A 22,371-nucleotide genomic window follows, 5' to 3' on the forward strand; every position below is an offset into this window, starting at 1 on the left:
TCAGCCCAGAGCCTGACGCGGGGCTCGAACTCACGGACCGCGAGATCGTGACCTGGCTGAAGTCGGACGCTTAACCGACTGCGCCACCCAGGCGCCCCTAGACCGTAATACTTCTCAGTATACCTTTGGTATAGTTCTAACTTTTAGAAGCATGCTAATATCCCATATATTTTAAAAACTAAATCAACAAGGATATGAAGTACGTGTGCGTGTGTTTGGGGGAACCTTAAACCTGGAAAAAAACTGAAACAAATGAATCCGATTTATTTCAAATAAATAACATAATCACAGTAAAAGAGGGGAAAAAGAATTAATCCAAGTAACTTATGAACACAGAATGTAATTATATATCCTTATTATCGGGCAGAGTACAAGTGGGGAGAGAACTGCAAACAAGCTTTTAAGTGTTTTTTACAGTGACATGGGCAAAACAATTCTCAGTACTATTTTAGATGTACTACAGGATTGACTGAGTGAATAAATGAACTTTTTGGAGTGCCCAAATTCTGAAGAAAAAGAGACAGAGAAATATGGAATGGAGAAAGCAAGAAAGAACCCTGAGGATGGCCTGGAACTGAAATTATCAGTGTGAACTCATGGTTTCTGAAATCAAACACGATGCGTATAGAAGTACCTGTGAAATGTACATGGTGCATTCATATTACGTTTATGTATGTACAGGCACATTTCCTAAATCTGTCTGAACAGGCCTAGAAAGAGATGACACCTAGCAACCAGACCTACGTGTCTAATATCACTCCCCAGGAGTTTCTTGAAGAAACCGCTAATTCTAGATCCTAGAACATCTTTTATTTAGGAAAATGTGCTAAAAAAAAAAAAAAAAATTAAAACGGATGCCACAAGGGCATAGGAGCCAGACTGAAGGATCTCCCATTGAGCAAATTTAAGACAATTTAAGCACCAAAGTAAGTAATGAATTATAAGCCACTGAAAAAATAGACAACCAGGAGTCCAAAACAATAGTAAATATAAAAGTGCACATAGATAAGCATAGATGAATGACTGGATGGGGACAGAGGAGGGCTCCTGCTTACAATAGAGGACAGGATGCTGGAGTTGGAAAAATCACCAAAGGCTGCTAAATCCTGGTGGAATATGGTGATGTTAACATAGACTTAAAAAAGAGTCTTCCTCAGATTGTTTAGTAGACACCAGGTAAAAAATAGTAACTATATATTGGAGAAACTGAAAAACACCTTGACCAGGTGACCAAAACTGACATCACCAATAGCAGATAGACACTCTGTGACTCTAGATGTGATACTCTGATGACGCAGTTTCAACGATGGAGTATTCTGAGAATGAATAACCTGAATCTAATGAGGAAACTCCAAATGAGGAACATTCTACAAAGGGTGGGGGGTGGGGGGTGGGGGGTCAAAAGACTGCATTCTTCAAAAACATGTCCTATCAATGCCGTAAAGACAAAGGCAGACATGGAAATGATCTAGAGTAAAGGGGAGTTGAGGGCAAATGAACAACCAAATGATTAAAAAATGGTAAGCTCTAAACAATAGGTGTATCTGGATAAAAGATGTATTGATGTTCTTTGTACCATTCTAAGTCTTGCCAATTTTTGGTAAATTTTAAATCATTTCCATATAGAAAAATAATGTTAAAAAAACAATTAGGAGGAATTGTGATACTGGGTTGTGAACTTCATGTTTGGCTAATAAAGTTATTTAAACTGCAATCACTTAAAAAAAAACAAAAACAAAACCCTAACATCTATTTAAAAAAGTGTGAAGAGGGAACATTTTAAACATCCAAAACATAGGAATAATACGAGGGGGGGGGGGGGGAGAGAGAGAGAGAGAGAGAGAGAGAGAGAGAGAGAATGGGCCTCTAAAATGCAGAAATTTAGATTTAAAACTTCTCAAAACTTCTCACACTGTCCTGATTTTTCCCATTTCCCTGTGGACGAGGAGTGTTTTGTCAGGTGGTGTTAGGGAATTAGTATTCTAAGCCAGATGGATTTTCAGCAATGAATGAAGTACAGATCAGTGGAAAGATCATGGAGGCAAACACTGAATTCAAATCCCTGCACCAGCAGTTACTAGCTTTGTAATTTTAAGTGCCGGTAGCCAGTTTCCTTAACTGCAAGGCAGACAGCTAAATCATGGGACTGTTAAGAGAATTAAATTCAATGAATGTAATTAGAATACTTGGCAAAGTATTCTTGGCAAAGAGAAGGGTGCTCAACAAATGTTTTCTCCTCCTCCTTTTTTTCCTGTTCTCTGGAGATGAATCTGACTAGGGCCATATTGACCCTTTCCTCACTGACCCAAACGCGGCCCCATTAGGATCATGTAGGAAACTGCATTATCCTGAGAACAAACCCCCCTTCTGAGTAAACTTTGTGGTAAACTTCATGTAAATGGAAACCAGGGATACTGGACAGTGAAATGGAAAGACAGATGGGTTATAAAAACAGATGGTTTGGGGAATGGCTGGTAACTGGTGAGTTCCGTTAAAGAGGTCAGGACAACTGGAGGGAATATAGTATTAGTTTATGTTATAAAAGTCTGCTGCTCAGAAAAAGATAAAACAGTATATTTTTTCTTCATATATTCACAAGTCTATTTTGCAAACAACCATCTGTCTACTTCCAAGAGTGAATAATTTATATCAAAAATAAATAGTATTAAAATCACCAATTCCACTTGTTTTACTATGAACTTTTGGAAAAAAAAAAAAAAAAACAATTCAGTAAAATGTCCATAAATGATAAGATTTCATCCAATTGTCTATTTTTTTTTGCTTCTTTCCATATATTTCCTGTTCATATCTAATAGGATGATATCCTCTTATGTTGCCCAAGATAATAATTCTTTATATTTTTAGAAAAGAAAAAAGTTAAAAAAAACCTAAATTGCATTATAGCAAAGAAATTTGTATTGCCAAACAGAAATTTAGCTTAACATTTAAAATCTTTATAAAAGATAAACAAATCCTGAGTTTCCCTTTATTTTATCATAATTGAAAAATGAAATCACTTAATATGATCACCTGATACATAATTTCCGTAAAACTTCTCTATGATGAAACAAAGCTCTATATATTTAAAGAGTGTGTATAACATTTATAACTCATGACAATTCCAAACCAACTAACACTGGCATAGCTCCAAATTACTATTAGTTGTGGCTATTTTTGGAAAAAAAAAGGTACAAAGCTTATTAGGTAGGGCCCAGCATACCAGAAAAACTTAACTTTACATTGTCACAGAGTTCAAGAAGTGACATTACAGTGTGAAGACACTATAAACTGCCATTTCTTTCTCATAAGTTTCTTAAAACAGGTTGCAAAAATATTCAGTACCTCATATATAATAACTAACAAAAATATTTCCATTGGCTACCGTTTGCCCAGAGTGACTAAGGACCAAAAAATAGAATTCTTGTTGCTTTATTATCTGATAAACTGCTAGTAAGCTCCCGTTAGAAGTTCTTTAGACATTACACCAAGTTGTCTTGGTCTTCTGATCATATATATATATATTCATATATATATATATACACATATATATATATGTATTTTTTCAAGTAAAGAAATGTTTAACAGATGTAAACTATTTATTGAATATTTGCCACCAAATATTGTTAAATACATTATCTTGCAGCATATCGCTTTCAAGTTAAAATGTCAAACAAACACCAATATTTACAATTCTTTTAAGGAATGTTATATAATGACACATTAAGGCGTAAATTCTTTTGGCTTATAATTCTTAAAAGAATGATAATAGCAAAAGTGATGCAAAATCTTCAGTGTGAGATTATGATTAAGCTACATTTTACAAAAATATGGTGTAAGATGGCAATAATCCCATTCAACATCCTGGATTAAATCCCTTCAGGAGGGACTGATAATTTATACAGTCAAACTTTAAAATTTACAGATAAAGGCAGTTCAATACTGCCACTGAGAAGTACATCTCTTAACATATACAACTTTCAGGCCACAGTTTTGAAGGTCTGAAGTATCAAGTTGGTTTGATGAATTAGTCGGTTGGCACTTATGAACACATTTATTGCCCTGTTTAAAAAAAAAAAAAAAAAGCATTAATTTTACCAAAAAAAAAAAAAATCATCCTTTAAAAATATTTATACTTGACACCATCTGCTAACAGTAGCACTGAAATCAATTTAGGGGGGAAAAAAAGAAAGGCAAGTTAGTACTGAGGATCTTATCCTTCATACCAGTTGGTACTGAATGCTCCTGCATCATTTGAAACTATCCTAGGAATTACTGCCCCCTAGTGGTTCTGGCTGGCAATAAGGTGTTGGGCTGCTAATGATAGGTGGCACCTCAAAACCCAGATCTCATGGCTAGGTTGAACAAACTGGCCAAACAGGATTCAATGTAGTTTCCAGCTCCGATTTCACGTAAGTTACCAAAATAGAATCTTCTCCTCAAAATCTCTGTATCAATGGACATGATACTTAAGAAAAAAAGTTAATTACTCGAAATCTGAATTATCCCAATCTCTCTTACCTTCTTTCAAAAACAAAAAACAAAACAAAAAACCAGGAGAATTCTAAACTACTTTTGGAATAAATCTACTTTTAAAATAATCATGTGGCTTCAATATTGAAAGCTGATGATATATAAATATATGTTCTTAGAAATTACTTTGTGCTACACACATTTCTTCTATCAGCCCATCTTTGGGACAAAGAACTGATGCCCTAGTCCCATAGTGTGGTCTTATCAGTTTCTAAGTATCATAGCTAAAACTTGTATCTTTATCCTAGACATTTCTCAAAAAAGATGGACCAGAAAGAATTAGTGGAATTAATGCAAATACATCCCTCTATTGAAAGATGGCTCAAAGATCAGGTTCTGGTAACAGTTTCCAATTTTGAGAAAGAAGGTACAAAACTCGTGGCACGTTATTCATACGCAAATAATTATAATTTAAAGAAGCTACTGAATGGAGAAAAAGTAGTGGCAGGGAGACTGAATAATCCATATGCAGAGTACGTATCTTCAGATTAATGAAAATTAGGCTCTAAAGGAATTTCAACCTTTCAATGTGTTTATTTCATGATAGTTCTTAATTAGAATCAGAAATAATGATCCCATCAAGTAAATTATTCTTTTAATGTGTTTTGGTTATTTGGGCTTAGCAGTGGAGACCAAGGAAAAACAGATGTAAGGTTATTTTCAGAACACACCTGCAAGCTTATTAAGCTAAGTCGTCAAGGAACATTTCCCCTAGACTATCTGAACAGTAGTAGGGAATAACACAAAACCATTAATAAAATGTAGCTCAGTATCTTTAATTTATAATATAAGTGTAAATATTTCAACTTACTTGAACTGTTAAAAAATAACTGAAAATTAACAGACCATTCTAATGTATTTTATTTTTTTAAATATTATTATAATACTGTAATGGTTTGACATGGATTTAAGGATCTTTAAATTTCAAATGGTAGGATAAAATGTTAGAGGCCCCTGCCAGTTATAAATGCAATAATCACTATTTAGATGATTTTTCTGACTTTAAAAACAACGCCCAATTTACCTTTTTAGTATACTACTCGTAGAAGGACCCTGAAAGCTTCCCTCCTTCCACAAGTTAGTCACAACCTTTGCAGCACTTTTAAATCACCTGGAATACTTTTTTTTTTTTTTAAGTTTAATTATTTTGAGAGCAAGAGAGAATGGGGTAGGGGTACAGAGAGAGAGGGAGAAAGAGAGAATCCCAAGTAGGCTCCATGCTGTCAGCACGGAGTCCGACACGGGGCTCGATCTCACAAACTGTGAGATGGCAACCTGAGCTGAAATACAGGCGGAATGCCTGACTGAGCCACGCAGGCACCCCCTGGAATACTTTTTAAAAAGACTTAAACCCTAATTCCAAGCTAACTGAATCAGAACCTCCGAAATTGAGACCACGGCACTGGAATTTTTAAAAACTGAACCCAAGTGATTCTAATATGCAAAGTGCATTAAGAACCACTGCTTTAACTTTAGTTCTCAACAGACCTGGCAGCATCAGTATCATCTGGAAACTTCTTAGAAATGCAGATTCTTGGGTGCACTCTAGACCTACAGAATGGACAATTTGTTCTTTAATAAGCCCTCCCGGTGATTCTGAGGCTACTAAAATTTAAGAACCACAGCCTCAGGGGCTGGTAAAGTAGGGTAGTAAGCCAATCTCACTCCCCATGTTTCTGCATGGCTTGCAAGCTAAGAATGCTTTTGTATTTTTAAATGGTTAAAAAAGAAGAAGAAAAATATTATGTTACAGGTGCAAATTATACAAAATTCAAATCTCAGTGTCTGTAAATAAAGTGTTGTTAGGACATGGCCATAATGCCACTTGCTCCCATACTATGACTGCTTTTGTACCACAACAGTGGAGGTAAAGTACATAGTTCTGACAAGCCCAAGTCAAAATACTTGCCACGTGGCCTATTTCAGAAAAAGTCTGTCACCTTCTGCTCTCAACTAGTTATGGCTGGATTATCAACCACATGCTATTTTTATAAACAGTCTATCTTTGTTACTAGTTAACTCGAGTATTAACAATATAGTAAAAGGGCGTAATTTACATGGTTTTAGTATTATATAAAACTACATAATTTAACTTTAAAAGACAAGGATGATAAATGACACTACTTACTTGCCATCTTTAAAATAGGTTTTCAAAGTATCACTGAAACTTTTGGAGTATTTTACAAATTCTTTCTTTTGGTGTTCAAGTGCCTATAGGCATTAAACATAGTAAGAAAAAAAATATTAAATAAGAAAAGAGAAATAACACAAAAGCCAAAATCAAAGACGGGAAGATTACACAGAATACAGAATGGACTTTATATTACGGATTAGAATTTTCAGAAGTATTTACTTAAATATATGTAACAGCATATTTTAATTCAATGACAAAACCAGTGGTTAACGATACAAAACTATTTCCCATAATCAAACCATCTTAGTATTTAATTCAATAAAGCAACTAAGTGTAAAGCAATGTCTAAGGTGGTAGCTTATAAAGCTTCTACTAAACTTACCCTGCGGTTCTGGTATTGGTACTTCTTGAAGACATTATTCACTGTATCAAGAAGTTCTTTTATTGCACTAGCTATATCCCTGTTGGGTAAGGAAAAAAGAATCTCCTTTAAATCAGTTACATTTGGAAGAGGTTTGTCTGTGTGCATGTTTATTGTATATAATATATATAAATATACGCACATATTTTAAGGATTACTAATCACGCAGTTAATGACCACACTAATCCCGCATCATGTGCAAACATCTGACTAGTAGTTTGAGTGGAGCTTTTAGCCCATACCCTTCTGTGACCCTGACCTCTCTTGCACTGCTGACAGTTTGGTCTAGGTTTATTCTGCAACTTCAACCTTCCCAAATCAGTAACATTTTATTCAGCATTACTTACTCAAATTTTTAAGAATTATCTCTGCTTCTCATCTTTTCCAGTTATGATTTTTCCTTTCTCTGGCTAACGTAGCTAAATTCAAGCTACTATCTTCTTCACTTTTGCTATCTCATGAACAATTATATAAAATTTTTACGCTACATGCAACTCCCTCCTATATTTACCAGCACTTCAAGTTACATATACCTCATACTCTGAATGTTTAAAATGAAATATTTCCTTCTCAGACTCTTTTTTAATTTTTTTTAATGTTTATTTATTTTTAAGAGACAGAGACAGAGTGTGAGCAGGGGAGGGGTAGAGAGAGGGGGAGACACAGAATCCGAAGCAGGCTCCAGGCTCTGAGCTGTCAGCACAGCTGAGAGGGCTCGAACTCACGAATGTGAGATCATGACCTGAGCAGAAGTCGGACGCTTAACCGACTGAGCCACCCAGGTGCCCCATACATCTCTTAAGATATATTTACCTTCTAACAACTGCCTATCCTCCTCTTCCAAACCTTTGTTGTAATTATTTCCCTTGGAAAATACATTTAAATTTCTGAGAAGGGCAGTATCAGAATATTTTTTCTACTTTAACCCTTTTCAGCTATCATCCCTGGACTATATATGCATCAACACCTTCCTCTCCTTTTAAGGAGATAAAGAAATCAGTAATTCTCATGAGTTGAATGTTATTCTTATCCGTAAACCACTTTTTTTTCTAAACTCTGGTCTTTTATATCTATGCCCTTTTCAATTTTCATCTTCTAACTTCATAGCAATATTTTTGGTCAAACTGAACTTAAACTTCTGCTATGCAAATGTAAGTGTGAAGATATGAATTAGTAAGACATGAATCTAGACCATCCCAAAGATAATCTTTTATTACTGACTTTTTAATCACAACTGTCAGATTTCAGGTATTTCACACCTAAGACATTTCAGCTTTACTAAAGAAAAAAACCAAAAAAGCTCTGTGTCCAGATTTCTGTATGTGTTTCATAGATTTCCCATAAATAAGCAAGTGGGAAGACTAAGAATTACAAGTATGCAGGATTTTGGTATAAAGGAAGTATTTTAGCCTACTCTGAAATAGTAAAATATTTTAATAAATATTTACTTATTACCTCCTGTATGTCAAACATTGATATCAGGCTGATACATTAGAATATGAAATATGCAAGTAGGACAATGAATTTTACATAGAAATGGTATCTATCCACTCATTTTCTCCTCCTCTTTGCCTCTAGTTTAGGAACAGCAGTTTTAACTCATACAACAGTTCCTTTCATCTATGGTTTCAAGTAAGTTGACTCCTTCTGTATTGCTATGATGTGCATAAATTCATTACTGCTTAATAAAGTGATGTCACGTGACTATGACATGAGAAAAATTATGATTTCAGAAAATAAATATTTGGAATGTACTTCAAATCCATAATGAGCCCATTTAAAACAGAACATAATGGAGCAAATTAGAGTGATCAAACAGGTGTTTATACAGAAGAACTTTGTAAATACTTTAATATTCTACTTTAAAGAAAGGATTAGGGGTGCCTGGGTGGCTCAGTCGGTTAAGTGACTTTGGCTCAGGTCATGATCTCAAGGTTTGTGAGTTCAAGCCCCGTGTTGGACTCTGTGCTGAGCATGAAGCCTGCCTGGGATTTTCTCTCTCCTTCTCTCTCTGCCCCTCCCCTGTCATGTGATTTCTCTCTCTCTCTCAAAATAAATAAAAAATTTTAAAAATAAAAATAAAAAAGGACAATAAGAATGTGCTTTCTGGGCTAATCAACAAGATGAATATATGCTCCATATATTATGACAATGGCTGGATTCTATAGGTCAAAAGAGCAGTGAGTTCTCACCCACTCACCTCTTAGATAAAGCAAGGGTTTATTGAATAGTAGTGCCCCAGGCTCACTAATGAATATTGGGAAGCTATGTATATTTTAAAAGAAAACTTAGAAAATAAGCCCCCAGGTGATTTTGCTGATGAACCAAATTTGGAATCCAGTGTTTGGGAACCTTAGAGCCTAGAACTAGGCCATAGAGTTTCATAAAGAATTCTATGGAATGATCAAGGCTGTTTATCCCTAGGCCTGCCCTCCTCTACAAACAACCTGTGGTTGGGGCACCTGGGTGGCTCAGTCAGTTAAGCATCTGACTTCGGCTCAAGTCATGGTCTCACGGTTCATGGGTTCAACCTCTGTGAGCCCAGAGCCTGCTTTGGATTCTGTGTCTCCCTCTCTCTCTCTCTTCCTCCTCCACTCACACTGTCTCATTCTCAAAAATAATAAACATTAAAAAAATTTAAAAACAATCTGGGCAATTTATGTCAAATATTACATCATCTGTATGTACACAGAAGAGTTTTTTCAGTTAAGGCACTAAGGTTTGCACCAGGGAAGCTAAACTGTATTAGTAGTTAAGGGTCCATTTCCAACAAGAGAAAATAATCAGCCCTAAAAAATACTTCAGACAATGTAACAGATCAAGAAATGGAGAAAACCTGAGGATAAAATAACTCCAGTGTAATTACAAACAGTCTGGAGTTAAGTGATTCTGTGAAAAGGGACATATAATACAGTTATAATAGGAAGGAATTTTAGCAATTTGTAGCTTTTAGTAGGGCAATTTTGGGGAAACATACACTTGAAAGAGAGGACAACAAGCATCAGACGAAATGTAAACAAACACCTTATCCAAAACTTGCATGGAATAGTAGAGCTTTTAATCATGTCACCCAAATTTATATAACATATGTTTATGTGAACACTTTAAAGGAAGGAAATTCCTATGCTGTATGTTTAGTTTGGTCTAGACTGGACAACTCTGGAAAAGCTATTCTGAAGCCATCTGGAAAACCAAACTCGTGAATTTTAGCATATAATTATGCAAATGAAGATTATAAAGAGTGAATAGATCAACGCATGGCTTTCTGCTTTATTAAGGTACAAGTCTCTACTAGTCATTCATTAGAATGTATCAGACTTTAAAAAACCCCTATTAATTACTTTTATTAAATATTTGTATAAGCTTAACTGTAGTCAAACAGAAACATTCATTAATCAAAAGAACTTTTAACGTATTTGTTTGCCGGATCATTTTCCTAATCATCTCCATAGAGAAAAGGGGGAAAAAAGCCCTATAATACAATGCAACATGTGTTGTAAGCATATGCGCAGTTCTGTGTGAAGCACTTTGTGTATGTCATTTCTTTCAACTCTTGCAACTGTCACCCTCATCTTCAGACAGAAGCTAGAAAGACAGAAGCTAATAAGCAATTTAACTGAGGCCACACTGCTAAATACTGGAATAGAAATTCAAACCCAGGTCTGCTAACATACACAAAAATACCTGGATATTTGTTAGTGGACAGGAGTCTTATTTCTACTTTAATATAACCCATGAAATCACATGTAGTACTTGGTAAAGCATTTGATACAGATTTATTGAAAAATATTGTTAAAATAAATGAGGATAAAACTACCTTAAATATACAAAAGTAAAATATTTTAAAGAAAAAAACAGTAACTACATAATATGTTGTACCTGAAGGATAAGACTTAATTTTGGTGTGATTTTATCCACTAATTTGTTAAACAATTAACCATGGGGACAATATGTACCAAAATGTATCAATCTATATCAGTGATACAAATAATTACACCTTACCTATCTATATTAATTCATACATGGTTGAATTTTAGTCTCAGAAATAATACATATTATCAACACAAACTTTCCATGGCCAATTATACCTCCTCAAACGGTTAAGAAATAAATGTGAATTGCCAATATTCTTAATTCAGTCATGCTGGGCACACTCCAGAAAACAGAACTGAAATATTAATACTGCCCGATAAATGAAAGACAAGCCCCTGATTCGGCCTCTGTCAAGGATCATGGACAAGACTCTTAGGCTCCTGACCTCGATTTCCTTACAATTAAAATGTGGTTGTTTATAAAGTGTTTTTCAAACCTCTCTCTCCACAGCCACAATGGGTTTAGCAGGGATGCTTTGGGGACTCCACAGAGGGGAAAGATGGTGTCAAAGTAGCAGGATGAGGGTTCTGGGCCTATCATATCTACCCCAGTTTCAACCACAACACTGTTCTCTCTCTTACCTACCGCAATTCTATATTAAGATGTCCTTTATCACACCTCTTCCAAATGGTAGAAACTTTTTTTTCAATCACCAGATTAGATTAGCATTATGCATCTCGGATTGGGAAGCAGCAGAGAAGACCATGGAGCGAGTTTGTCTGGGTTCAAAGCCAGATCTACCAACTTACCAGCTCTGTGACCTTGGAAAAATTACTTAATTTCTTCACTTGTTATGGCAGTGTTATAATAAGTTAATACACACAAAGCACTTAAGAAAGCACTGAATACATTATTCTAAGTGACTGCTATTACTATGAAGATGACATTGATTCTATAAACTTCTCCTTCAATGACCTGAGGCAAAATCTGCCAAAAATATTATTTTTAAAATGTCATATTATCATAGAAACGTAGCAGAGATTATAAGCAAATATATGATCAAAACACATTAAAATCTTATAAATTTTTTTGAAAATGCCAAAATAAGTTGTTTAAACAACTGTGCTTCAGATCACTGGCAATTTACCCTTTTATGAGATAAAACATGTTTACTTTTTATTAGACTAAAAATAAAATTTCATGCACAGTTGACTGTCTTCCTTTTTTACATATTAAAAATAGTTAAAGGAAGTTGAGGCTTTCCTATAAGGGTAAAATATCTACCTTGGTATTTGTTCCTGTGACATGAAATTTGGCTACCCAATGAAAAATCTTTCTCACACTTTCAGGTTCTCAATTAGAAGACCTACAAGAGGGGCACCTGGGTGGCTCAGTCCACTGAGCATCTGACTTAGGCTCAGGTCATGATCTCACAGTTGGTGGGTTTAAGCCCTGTGTGAAGCTCTATGCTGACAGCTCAGAGCTTGGAGCCTGCTTCCAGATTCTGTCTCCCTCTCTCTCTGTCCCTCCCCATTTGTGTTCTAGATCTCAGTCTCTCAAAAATAAAAAAAAAAACATTTAAAAAAAAAGGGGGAGGGGGAAAGAAGACCTAAAAGAGGAGGGGTGCTCCTTGATAGCTGGGTTGGGTGCCCAACATGAACCATTATTTTCTAAAATGGGATATTCCTCGCCCCATACCACTCAATAGGTGCCCAAACCAGCTAAAATAGCATTTTGTAATGTGAATTACAAAGAATACTATTTCTAAGAGATGAATGTTATTATTTACTTCCAGTGAACCTCTTTATATTCTTCAACGATACGATGTATGTGAACAGACACCTTTCCAAAGAAGATACCCAGATGGCCGACACATGAAAAAATGCTCAACATCACTCATCATCAGGGAATTACAAATCAAAACCACAATGAGATACCACCTCACACCTGTCAGAATGGCTAACGTTAACAACTGAGGCAACGACAGATGTTAGCAAGGATGAGGAGAAAGAGGATCTCTTTGCGTTGTTGGTGGGAATGCAAGCTGGTGCAGCCACTCTGGAAAACAGTATGGAGGTTCCTCAAAAAACTAAAAATAGAACTACCCTATGACCCAGCAATTGCACTACTAGGCATTTATCCAAGGGATACAGGTGTGCTGTTTCAAAGGGGCACATCATGCACCCCCATATTTAGAGCAGCACTATCAACAATAGCCAAAGTATGGAAAGAGCCCAAATGTCCATCGATGGATGAATGGATGAAGAAGATGTGGTGTGTGTGTGTGTGTGTGTGTGTGTGTGTGTATATATGTGTGTGTGTGTGTGTATATATATATATATATATATATATATATATATATATATATATATATATATATTGGAGTATTACTCGGCAATCAAAAAGAATGAAATCTTGCCACTTGCAACTATGTGGATGGAACTGGAGGGTATTATGCTAAGTGAAATTGGTCAGTCAGATAAGACAAAAATCATATGACTTCACTCATATGAGGACTTTAAGAGACAAAACAGATGAACATAAGAGAAGGGAAGCAAAAAGAATATAAAAACAGGGAGGGGGACAAAACATAAGAGACTCTTAAATATGGAGAACAAACAGAGTTACTGGAGGGGTTGTAGGAGCGGGGATGGGCTAAGTGGGTAAGGGGCATTAAGGAATCCACTACTGAAATCACTGTTGCACTACATGCTAACTTGGGTGTAAATTAAAAAAAATAAATTAAATAAAGATAGGATGTATGATGATGCAGCCTCTTCCAGAAAAACAAAAAAACAAAAAACAAAAACCTGAAAATCTTTCCTTGTCAGCATTTTCTACTTGTGGTTTCACTAAAAGGTTGCACTAATAATGCCATTCTAGTTATTCCCAATTTTCTTCATTTTATATCCAGTCAGGCTGAAGAAAATTATGAGACTCTTTACTCATCCGGAAATCATGTTTGGAGTTTCCCCCTCATTCTCCCACCCTTTCACCCCTGAGGAGAGTGCCCTTGGTTTGAGAACCACTACTCAAGGATGATCCTTCTTGCTGCTGCTCACCAGTCAGCCTCCTGGCCCCACGCATATTCTCAGTCTAATTTAACCTGTATCCCAAAGGTAAGGATTTGGAGGTTTACGATTTGGCAAATATTAAAAAATGCTATTCAAGCCTAAGAGTACATTACTTATCTTAATGACTTATGCCATTTCTGAAACAAAAATAATACTGGTATCCTCTGTTACCGATAGTATAATTTATCCAACTTCTCTATTCACTTTAATCTGACATTTACATTTTTCAATTATTTTTTATAGTTCAAACTGCATTCCAGTTTATGTACATTTCATTCACTTTTTATATTAACATTCTAAAAAACATTACATTCTAATGCCAAATACCACAGCTTAAAAGTTAATAATCAAAAATACAGCATTTAAAAATTTCAAGTTTGATTTCAAATTAGCATTTCAATTTAGTATTAATGTCATACCAAAATAAAACACCTAGAATTAGTGGTTCTTTTGAAGTATTTTCAAGAAAAGAAGAACCAAAGCCAAAAGTTGCTTACTTGATTGTCTGCAGAAACCTCACTCGGTCATTGATCTCATCTGGGATCTTACTGAGAATTTGTTTAAGTGCTCGTGCCTTTTCGTTTAGGTCCTGGAATTCTGGCTCTGGTCGTTCAATCATATACTCTGACAAAATACATAATAAAAAGCATCATGCAATTCCCTGCCAAATTCAAGTACAAGAATTCCCAGTATTGGTTAAAGAGGTGTAGCAGAGTGGGGAGAGAAAGGCCAGATGATTAGGAAAGACAAGGCTGCAAAAGCAAAATTCATTAAAATTCAACTTAGTTCGGAAATAGTATTAGGGCCTTCACTCTACAAGTGAAGTATCAGAAGATGAAAGACCAAACATTTTCCATTTTGGGATAAACGGAAATCCTGTGAATCTTAAATAACTAAACAAACGTCTCAGTCAAGTTTATCAGGCCTCTGAAGCTATACTTGACACAGAAACCTTAAACCTTATGACATTCATAACAAATATAATGGCAACAGATATCTGTCAATGGGGTAGATGAGTTTAATAAAAACCTTTATATTTAATATATCAAAACCCAAACAACCTACTAATATCTTCAGCACATTCTTGAAATCTCACTTAAAACACAAACATAATTTACATTGATTTTTTTCCCCACTATCATCACAATAATAATAATAGTAAGGAAGGGAAGGAGAAGGGAAGGGGCGGGAGGCCCTTTTGTCAAATAAAGATCTGGAGGAAATGCTTTTCAACAAATGTAGGAAAAGTAAACAAGACTCTCTGACTACCTTCTACATCATCAGCTGCCATTCGAAGAAGGGACTCTGTGAAGTTAACTTCTACACTTTTTTTCTCTAAAATTTTCATAATGATGTCTTGCGTGAGTCCTGGATTTTCTTTTTCAGCCTATAAAGAAGAGAAAGCTAGTTTTAAAATACAGAAGCTCAGTCAGCATTTTAAAGCCAAAACTTAATCGTTTAGAACCTGCTGAGAATTTCTTTCAGTGATCAACTTATGAGGGCAGAAACCTTTGTAAAGTAGGTGTCCTGATGGCATTCACTTATGTTTCCTCAGAGCTTATGCACGAGGCTTCTTGTTACAGCCAGGGTCTCTTATGCCATTTGAACGTAAAGTACTTAACACTTCCTACTTCTCCTCTACACTCACTTGCAATCAAACTAGTAACAAAAATAGAAATAAAGGTTATATATATTTTGATAATCCATCAATTACTCTTTTCAGTAGCTTAAATATACTAAGGATATTTAGATTTTTTTCTCATTAGCTAATATTCCAACTTGAGAATCAAGTAATACTTATGTTACCAGTACTTTGCAGATCCTTGGCATTTAAATGAACAGTAAGTCAAGAAAAACAAAAATGAAACAAAAAAGCAGGGTTCCCTTTGCAGGTTTTATTTAAGCTATATAATCCCTTAACTACTTTCCCACATAATGATTTTCATTTCCTATTTTATTTTTGTAGCAAGAATATTTCCTTTTGTAGCAAGAATATTTGTAGCAAGGATAATTTACAGAACATCATTTCATTTCATCCTTTTGCTATCTCCTGAGCTTGTCTCACTAATGAGTGTATTGGTTCTATGTTACTTACATTCACCAGGGCACTAAAATCTTCCAGCCATTTCAGGACTGAACATAGGAGTTCTGAGCTTATCAAAGTTAACTTTCTGATTTGGGTCTTTCCCAGTGATTTTTGTCCCATTTTACTATTTTTAAAAATTTTGTAATGACATTCTAAGTTTGTTTTAAGATGCCTGTCAATTTGAATCATTGTGCTGATGATTTATCATTTTTGCCCAATATTAAATGGCAAATAGAAACACCATTTATGATCATAATCGGACAGCGATCTATTTACTTCCTTGTGTGTCAAGCACATTTAACCTCTGCCTTTACAATTCCTTTCTGGTATCACTGCAGATCTAGCTTTCTTCTGTTCCTATGCTCTTTCCATTATAACATCTTGTTTTTCAAGTACCAAACACTGAAAGGTTTTCGGATGGAATGAGAAAAGAAAATATGCACATTTATCTCAATCCTGGGACCATTTTAACTGCTGTCGTATGCTACTTAAGGAAGTCATTTTCATAGATGATTAATAACAATAAAGTGTATCCTATGAATTCATTCCCTTTATAACCTGTTTTGGTTTTTCCTTCCATGAGTATATGTAAGATAGAATCTATTTTTAAAATACAAGGCTACCTTTTGAAGAAAAAATGTATAAATATGGGTTAAGATGGAATCAACATTAATTTGGTGAATTGTCACAAAATCATATATACTATGTAAATAAACCAGTATTTGATAACAGTGGTTTATCTTCCTTCTCTGAGTAGCATTAAATTGCCTATATAATGCATTGTTTTAGGAGGCAGGAGCGCATTCCCCATCTGCTCACAAAAAGTTTCAGCAGGAAGACAATCTCTGATTAAGTTATAATACGGTGCCAAAAGAACTAAATGCTGACAGTCTGAGAATAAAGTTTCCAACATCAAGTTGGTCTGGAAACTGCCCAAACTGGAGCATTACAGAAATCTTGCAGAAGTATCGAGCATTCTCAGTTCACAAGTGTTCTTAGTGCTAAGAAATATACTTTAATAGTGCTATGTATTAAGTAGTTAGGTTCAAACAACTTAATAAGTACTTGCGTTCTTCTAACAATGTAGTTGTCTTTAAGAAATACATAAATTGAAAGAAGAATATTTTCTTTAATTCTTAAATAACCAAGATTACTTGCTACTGAGATATATGCACCTGTTGGGCACTGCACAATTCTCAAATGTTGGAATCAGATTGGACCCTGCCCTCATTTCCTGTTGTATATTGATTTTCTTGTGGTACCTGCTTTTTCTCACAGCAATGGCCAAAATTGCAACCTCATAAAGATATGACATCATTGAAAGGAATAGGGCTTAATCTAGTGTGTTGGAATTGCAAACTACTTCAAGCTAGCATAGTTCACAGGGTCTAACAGATGTTTAGCATCACTATGTTCCTTTAGATGTTTAACATAACTCATGGCACCCATCTGAGTTTGCTGTGGGGACGCAGGGTGCCTAGGCACATAGCTTAGGAATTACAGTCTTAGTATCTTCTGGCTGAAATCCTAATTAAGCTACTTACTTTTAATTTTAAATGCCTTAAATCTACCCAATTCTTCTGACTGACAAAATAAACAGATCTATGCTTAAACTGGTGACTTTATCTATCTATATCTTCAGGTCTGCCACAGAATACAACCTTGCATTCTATGGTTGTCCAATTTTTATAAAGAACCCAACTATGACAGGAAACTATCCTCAAAGGCAGTAACATCCACTCCTGTGATTCAGTGATTCTCAACAGCAAAACCTATCAGAACTTTCCAAGAGGAAAAAGAACCAAGGAGAACAGGTATCTTAAAAGATAGTATTTATTAGTATTTCATCTTGGGAGAAACTATTTTAATCCTTTTTCTTGTGATAATAATAAAAATAAATATTAAACCTTGATAGATGACACTGTGTTGTGGTCAAAGAACTGGAAACATAGGCATATATATTATGGATATTAATAGGGATATATGGGTGAGTGAGGCTTTTAAAATCTTTTTCAGGGGCGCCTGGGTGGCTCAGTCGGTTAAGCATCCGACTCTTGATTTGGGCTCAGGTTGTAATCTTGCAGTTTGTAAGTATGAGCTCTGCATGGGGCTCTGCACTGTCAGTGTGGAGCTTGCTCGGGATTCTCTCTCCCTCTCTCTCTCTGCCTCTCTCGCTCTCTCAAAATTAATAAACTTAAAAAAAATTGTCAAATAAGTTCTAGTTTTAAAAACACAAAATCTTCATCTTTTTAATGCATGCCCTTTTAATTCCATTTGAAATTTAACAAATTAAATTTGCTCAGTTGATTAAGCATCTGACTTTGACTCAGGTCATGATCTCAAAGTTCTTGAGTTCAAGCCCCTCCTCGGGCTCTGTGCTGACAGCTCAGAGCGTGGAGCCTGCTTTGGATTCTTTGTCTCCCTCTCTCTGCTCCTTCCCCCACCCCTCCCCACTCACAATGATGGTCTTTCTCTCTCTCTCAAAAATAAATAAACATTTAAAAAATTAACAAATTAAATATATAATGATAAAATCAAGGCAAACTAATTTGTTTTCCTCTCAAAATAACTTCCACTTTCCCCAATTAAGAATCAGTGCCAAGGCTAATAAAATTTATCCATATGGTAAACCAGATCTATCATAACCACATACTTTAAACACAGTTTAAATTGTACTTTAGTGTTAAAACATCAGATTATATAGAAGTATATTAAAAGAAAAAGCTTAACGAAATTATTTTGTCTCTTTTAGAAATAACATTGAGGACATCATCTACTACTTCAGACAGAGTCCTCTTTATGATGAGCAGGAGAAATTTCTCTCTGTTCTTGCTATCAGAAAAGCTGAAAAACGGACTTTTGCCTTATCAATACTATATTGGTTTTTTTTTTAATTTTTTTTTTTACATTTATTTATTTTTGAGAGATAGAGTGAGACAAAGTGAGAGTGGGGGAGGGGTAGAGAGAGGGGGAGACACAGAATCTGAAGCGGGCTCCAGGCTCTGAGCTGTCAGCACAGACCCCGAGGAGGGGCTCGAACCCACAGACTGTGAGATCATGACCTGAGCTGAAGTCAGACACTCAACCGACTGAGCCACCCAGGCGCCCCTCAATACTAAATTGTGAAATAAGTTGCCTTTCCTTCCCTTCTTTGGCCACATTGAAAATAGTTAGAAAGTCAGCTTAAAACAGTTTCCATCATGCCTCCCTAATGACTAAATATGCCATTCCAAAACCACACCAAACTCAAAGAAAAAAAGAAACACAACACTGATGGTGTTACTTGATTCATTTTCTTCATTAACCCAATGATTTGTCAGAACATATTTTAATTAAGCTACTACGTATACATATACAGGCAGTGCATTTTAGAGTATTAATCACATCAAAATAGCTCTAATCTAATACATACAATGTAAATTCTTATGGTGAGGTAGGAGAGATGTCTAGTGACATAGTCTATGCTACCAGTTAAGAGTGGTATCGATAAACTAATCTTTGCCATGAAAAGAAATCAAGCTGGATGGCATTATGGTTTTATTCAAATAAAACTTAACTATACATTTTTTTCTAGATTTAAACATTAAAATACTTTACCTGAAATATAAGTTATCTTAGCTACAGACAGAAACAAATACACACAAAGTAAATAAAAATGAAAGATTTGGGCACCCTGATATATACCGGGAAAGGAAGGGGGATGAATAAAGTTTTATATGAAAGACTGCACCCAATATGTAGAATAGGGATGTCCAACAGAAATATAACTCAAGCAACAAATGTCATTCATTGTAATTTTAAATTTCCTAGTGGCCACATTAGAAAAGTAAAAAGAAATACATGAAATCATTTTAGGAGTACAACCAAAATGTTACCATTTCAGTATGTAATTACTATAAAATACTTATTGCTGAGTTATTTTACATTCTTTTTCTTGTACTAAGTCTTCAAAATCTGGTGTATATTTTATACTTGGAGTACAACTCAATTTGAACCAACCATATTTTAAGTATTCAACAGCAACACGTGGCTAGTAATTATTAAATAGTACGTGGCTAGTAATTATTTGTCTCCAAATCTGGAGACAATGAAAAAGTTGACTCTAAGTGACTCGACCGTATAAGGAAAAGGTATCCTTAATCTGACCTACACACAGTTCTTATTTTCCCATCAAAAATACTGTTTTATACTTAGGTTCTGTAAGTAAGCAATATGAAAAACATATTTTCAAATTATAATTTTACAAAAAGCTTTTTTTTTTTTTTTTTATATTTTTGAGAGAGAGAGAGAGAGAGAGGGAGAGAGAGAGGGAGAGAAAGGGAGAGAACACGACCGAGCAGGGGAGGGGCAGAGAGTGAGGGAGACCGAGAAACTGAAGCAGGCTCCGGGTTCCAAGTTGTCAGTGCAGAGCCCGATGCAGGGCTTGAACCCGCGAACTGTGAGATCATGACCTGAGCCAGTCTGTCGCCCAACTAACTGAGTCACCAAAAGATTTTTATCAAGTCAAATAACAGGAAAAGAAATTGAAAATATACTCTAAAGCTAAAGAGAAGAGACTCCAAAGAACTTAGTTTCAAAAGCATAAAAGTGATAAAAAGATGAATGCTAAGGAAACAGCATTTGTGTCAATTCACTTTTTGGAAGTGTTTTAAGCTTTAAAGAGTACACTAAAACAGACCTGAGATAGCCTAGAGGTTTTCAGTAGAAGGAAATAAAGTGGCAATTATCACATGATATTCAGATTTATACGTAACATACATTTTAATCATAATAAATTATGTGCACCTCACCTTAATGAAAGCTGCTCTCAGTGTCTGAGCTGCAGACAGGTTTACTCGTTCTAGCTGTAATAAAAATTTTAAATCACTGTTAATATCAATTTTCTTAGAAAAGCACATTTCTGATATTCCACTCTATAGTAATCACACTGATACATCCATCATTTGATTAACAAAAACACTTGCTAATTATTCTAAATCACCATAATTCTTCAAATACACAGGCTATCTAAAATTTTCATTAGAGACCATGAGAAATTAAGGAATATATAGGAGTTTTTCACTGAGAAGAGAAGAGAAGAGAAGAGAAGAGAAGAGAAGAGAAGAGAAGAGAAGAGAAGAGAAGAAAAACACACTGGGGGCACCTGAGTGGCTCAGTTGGTTGAACTTCTGACTCTTGATTTTGAGTCAGGTCATGAACTCAGGGTCGTGAGATCAAGTCCAGCATAGGGCTCCCTGCTGGGCATGGAGCCTGCTTAGGATTCTTTCTCCCTCTCCCTGCTCTCTCTCAAAATAACAAAAAAAAAAAACGAAAAAAACGAAGACAAGCTCTACTTTAAGAGTAGATTTAAAATAAGCATAGAATGGGGCGCCTGGGTGGCGCAGTGGGTTAAGCGTCCGACTTCAGCCAGGTCACGATCTCGCGGTCCGTGAGTTCGAGCCCCGCGTCAGGCTCTGGGCTGATGGCTCAGAGCCTGGAGCCTGTTTCCGATTCTGTGTCTCCCTCTCTCTCTGCCCCTCCCCCGTTCATGCTCTGTCTCTCTCTGTCCCAAAAATAAATAAATGTTGAAAAAAAAAATTAAAAAAAAAAATAAAATAAAATAAGCATAGAATACAAAATAATATTAAGTCTCTACAGAAAGAATAAACATATTTACTTCAATTATTGAAAATGGGATTCAAGATCAATTCTCAATAGTCTATTGCAAGTACATGGTAAGTTGGGTGTGCACCGAACATAAAATGATCAATACCAAGAAAACATTTATTTAAGATTCTTTGCATTTTACTCCTTTTTAATTATTTTACAATTCCTCAGCCAGGAATTAAGCTGACGTTAGTATATTTTATTAATTAGAAAATAGCACTGATAAAAGGTTTCATACTAAATAAAGACTGTGGATCATCTGTCTTCTATGTTACCGGGATTAAAAAAAAAGTTACCTAAAATACTGTCTCAAAAGTTGAATTCCAAAGCTTTTTAGTATCAAAATGTGAGGTTTACAATTATGGAAAATAAGTGTCCTTATTATATACTTTATAGAATTCATTTTTCAGTGAGCCAAAAATAAATAAATAAATAAAATTTCATTAAAAACAAAACAAAACAAAAAAAAAATGCCATTTGCTGGGGCACCTGGGTGGCTCAGTCGGTTAAGCATCTGACTTTGGCTCAGGTCATGATCTTGTAGTCTGTCAGTTCAAGCCCCGCATCGAGCTCTGTGCTGACAGCTCAGAGCCTGGAGCCTGCTTCGGATTCTGTGTCTCCTCTCTCTCTGCCCCTTCCATGCTCATGCTCTCTCAATAATAAATAA

The 22,371-nt window shown here is 35.4% G+C and overlaps 1 protein-coding gene across 1 annotated transcript in view; it reads right to left on the reverse strand.

The window, feature by feature from the left end:
* Nucleotides 1–3,577: 3,577 nt before the first annotated feature.
* The window catches only part of PDCD10 (programmed cell death 10), a 46,953-nt gene continuing 28,159 nt past the window's right edge, over nt 3,578–22,371 (reverse strand). Inside the window, exons 3-8 of the mRNA XM_025913594.2 lie at nt 20,849–20,902; nt 15,242–15,359; nt 14,470–14,596; nt 7,047–7,125; nt 6,659–6,741; nt 3,578–4,059 (exon numbers count right to left, since the gene is read on the reverse strand). Of these exons, the coding sequence (XP_025769379.2) occupies nt 3,978–4,059; nt 6,659–6,741; nt 7,047–7,125; nt 14,470–14,596; nt 15,242–15,359; nt 20,849–20,902 (543 nt within the window). The 3' untranslated portion in view covers nt 3,578–3,977. The remainder of the gene's footprint in view (nt 4,060–6,658; nt 6,742–7,046; nt 7,126–14,469; nt 14,597–15,241; nt 15,360–20,848; nt 20,903–22,371) is intronic.

The sequence above is a fragment of the Puma concolor genome, chromosome C2, assembly GCF_028749965.1.
Source record: "Puma concolor isolate L17-30 chromosome C2, mPumCon1.1.hap2, whole genome shotgun sequence".
NCBI classification, from domain to species: domain Eukaryota; kingdom Metazoa; phylum Chordata; class Mammalia; order Carnivora; family Felidae; genus Puma; species Puma concolor.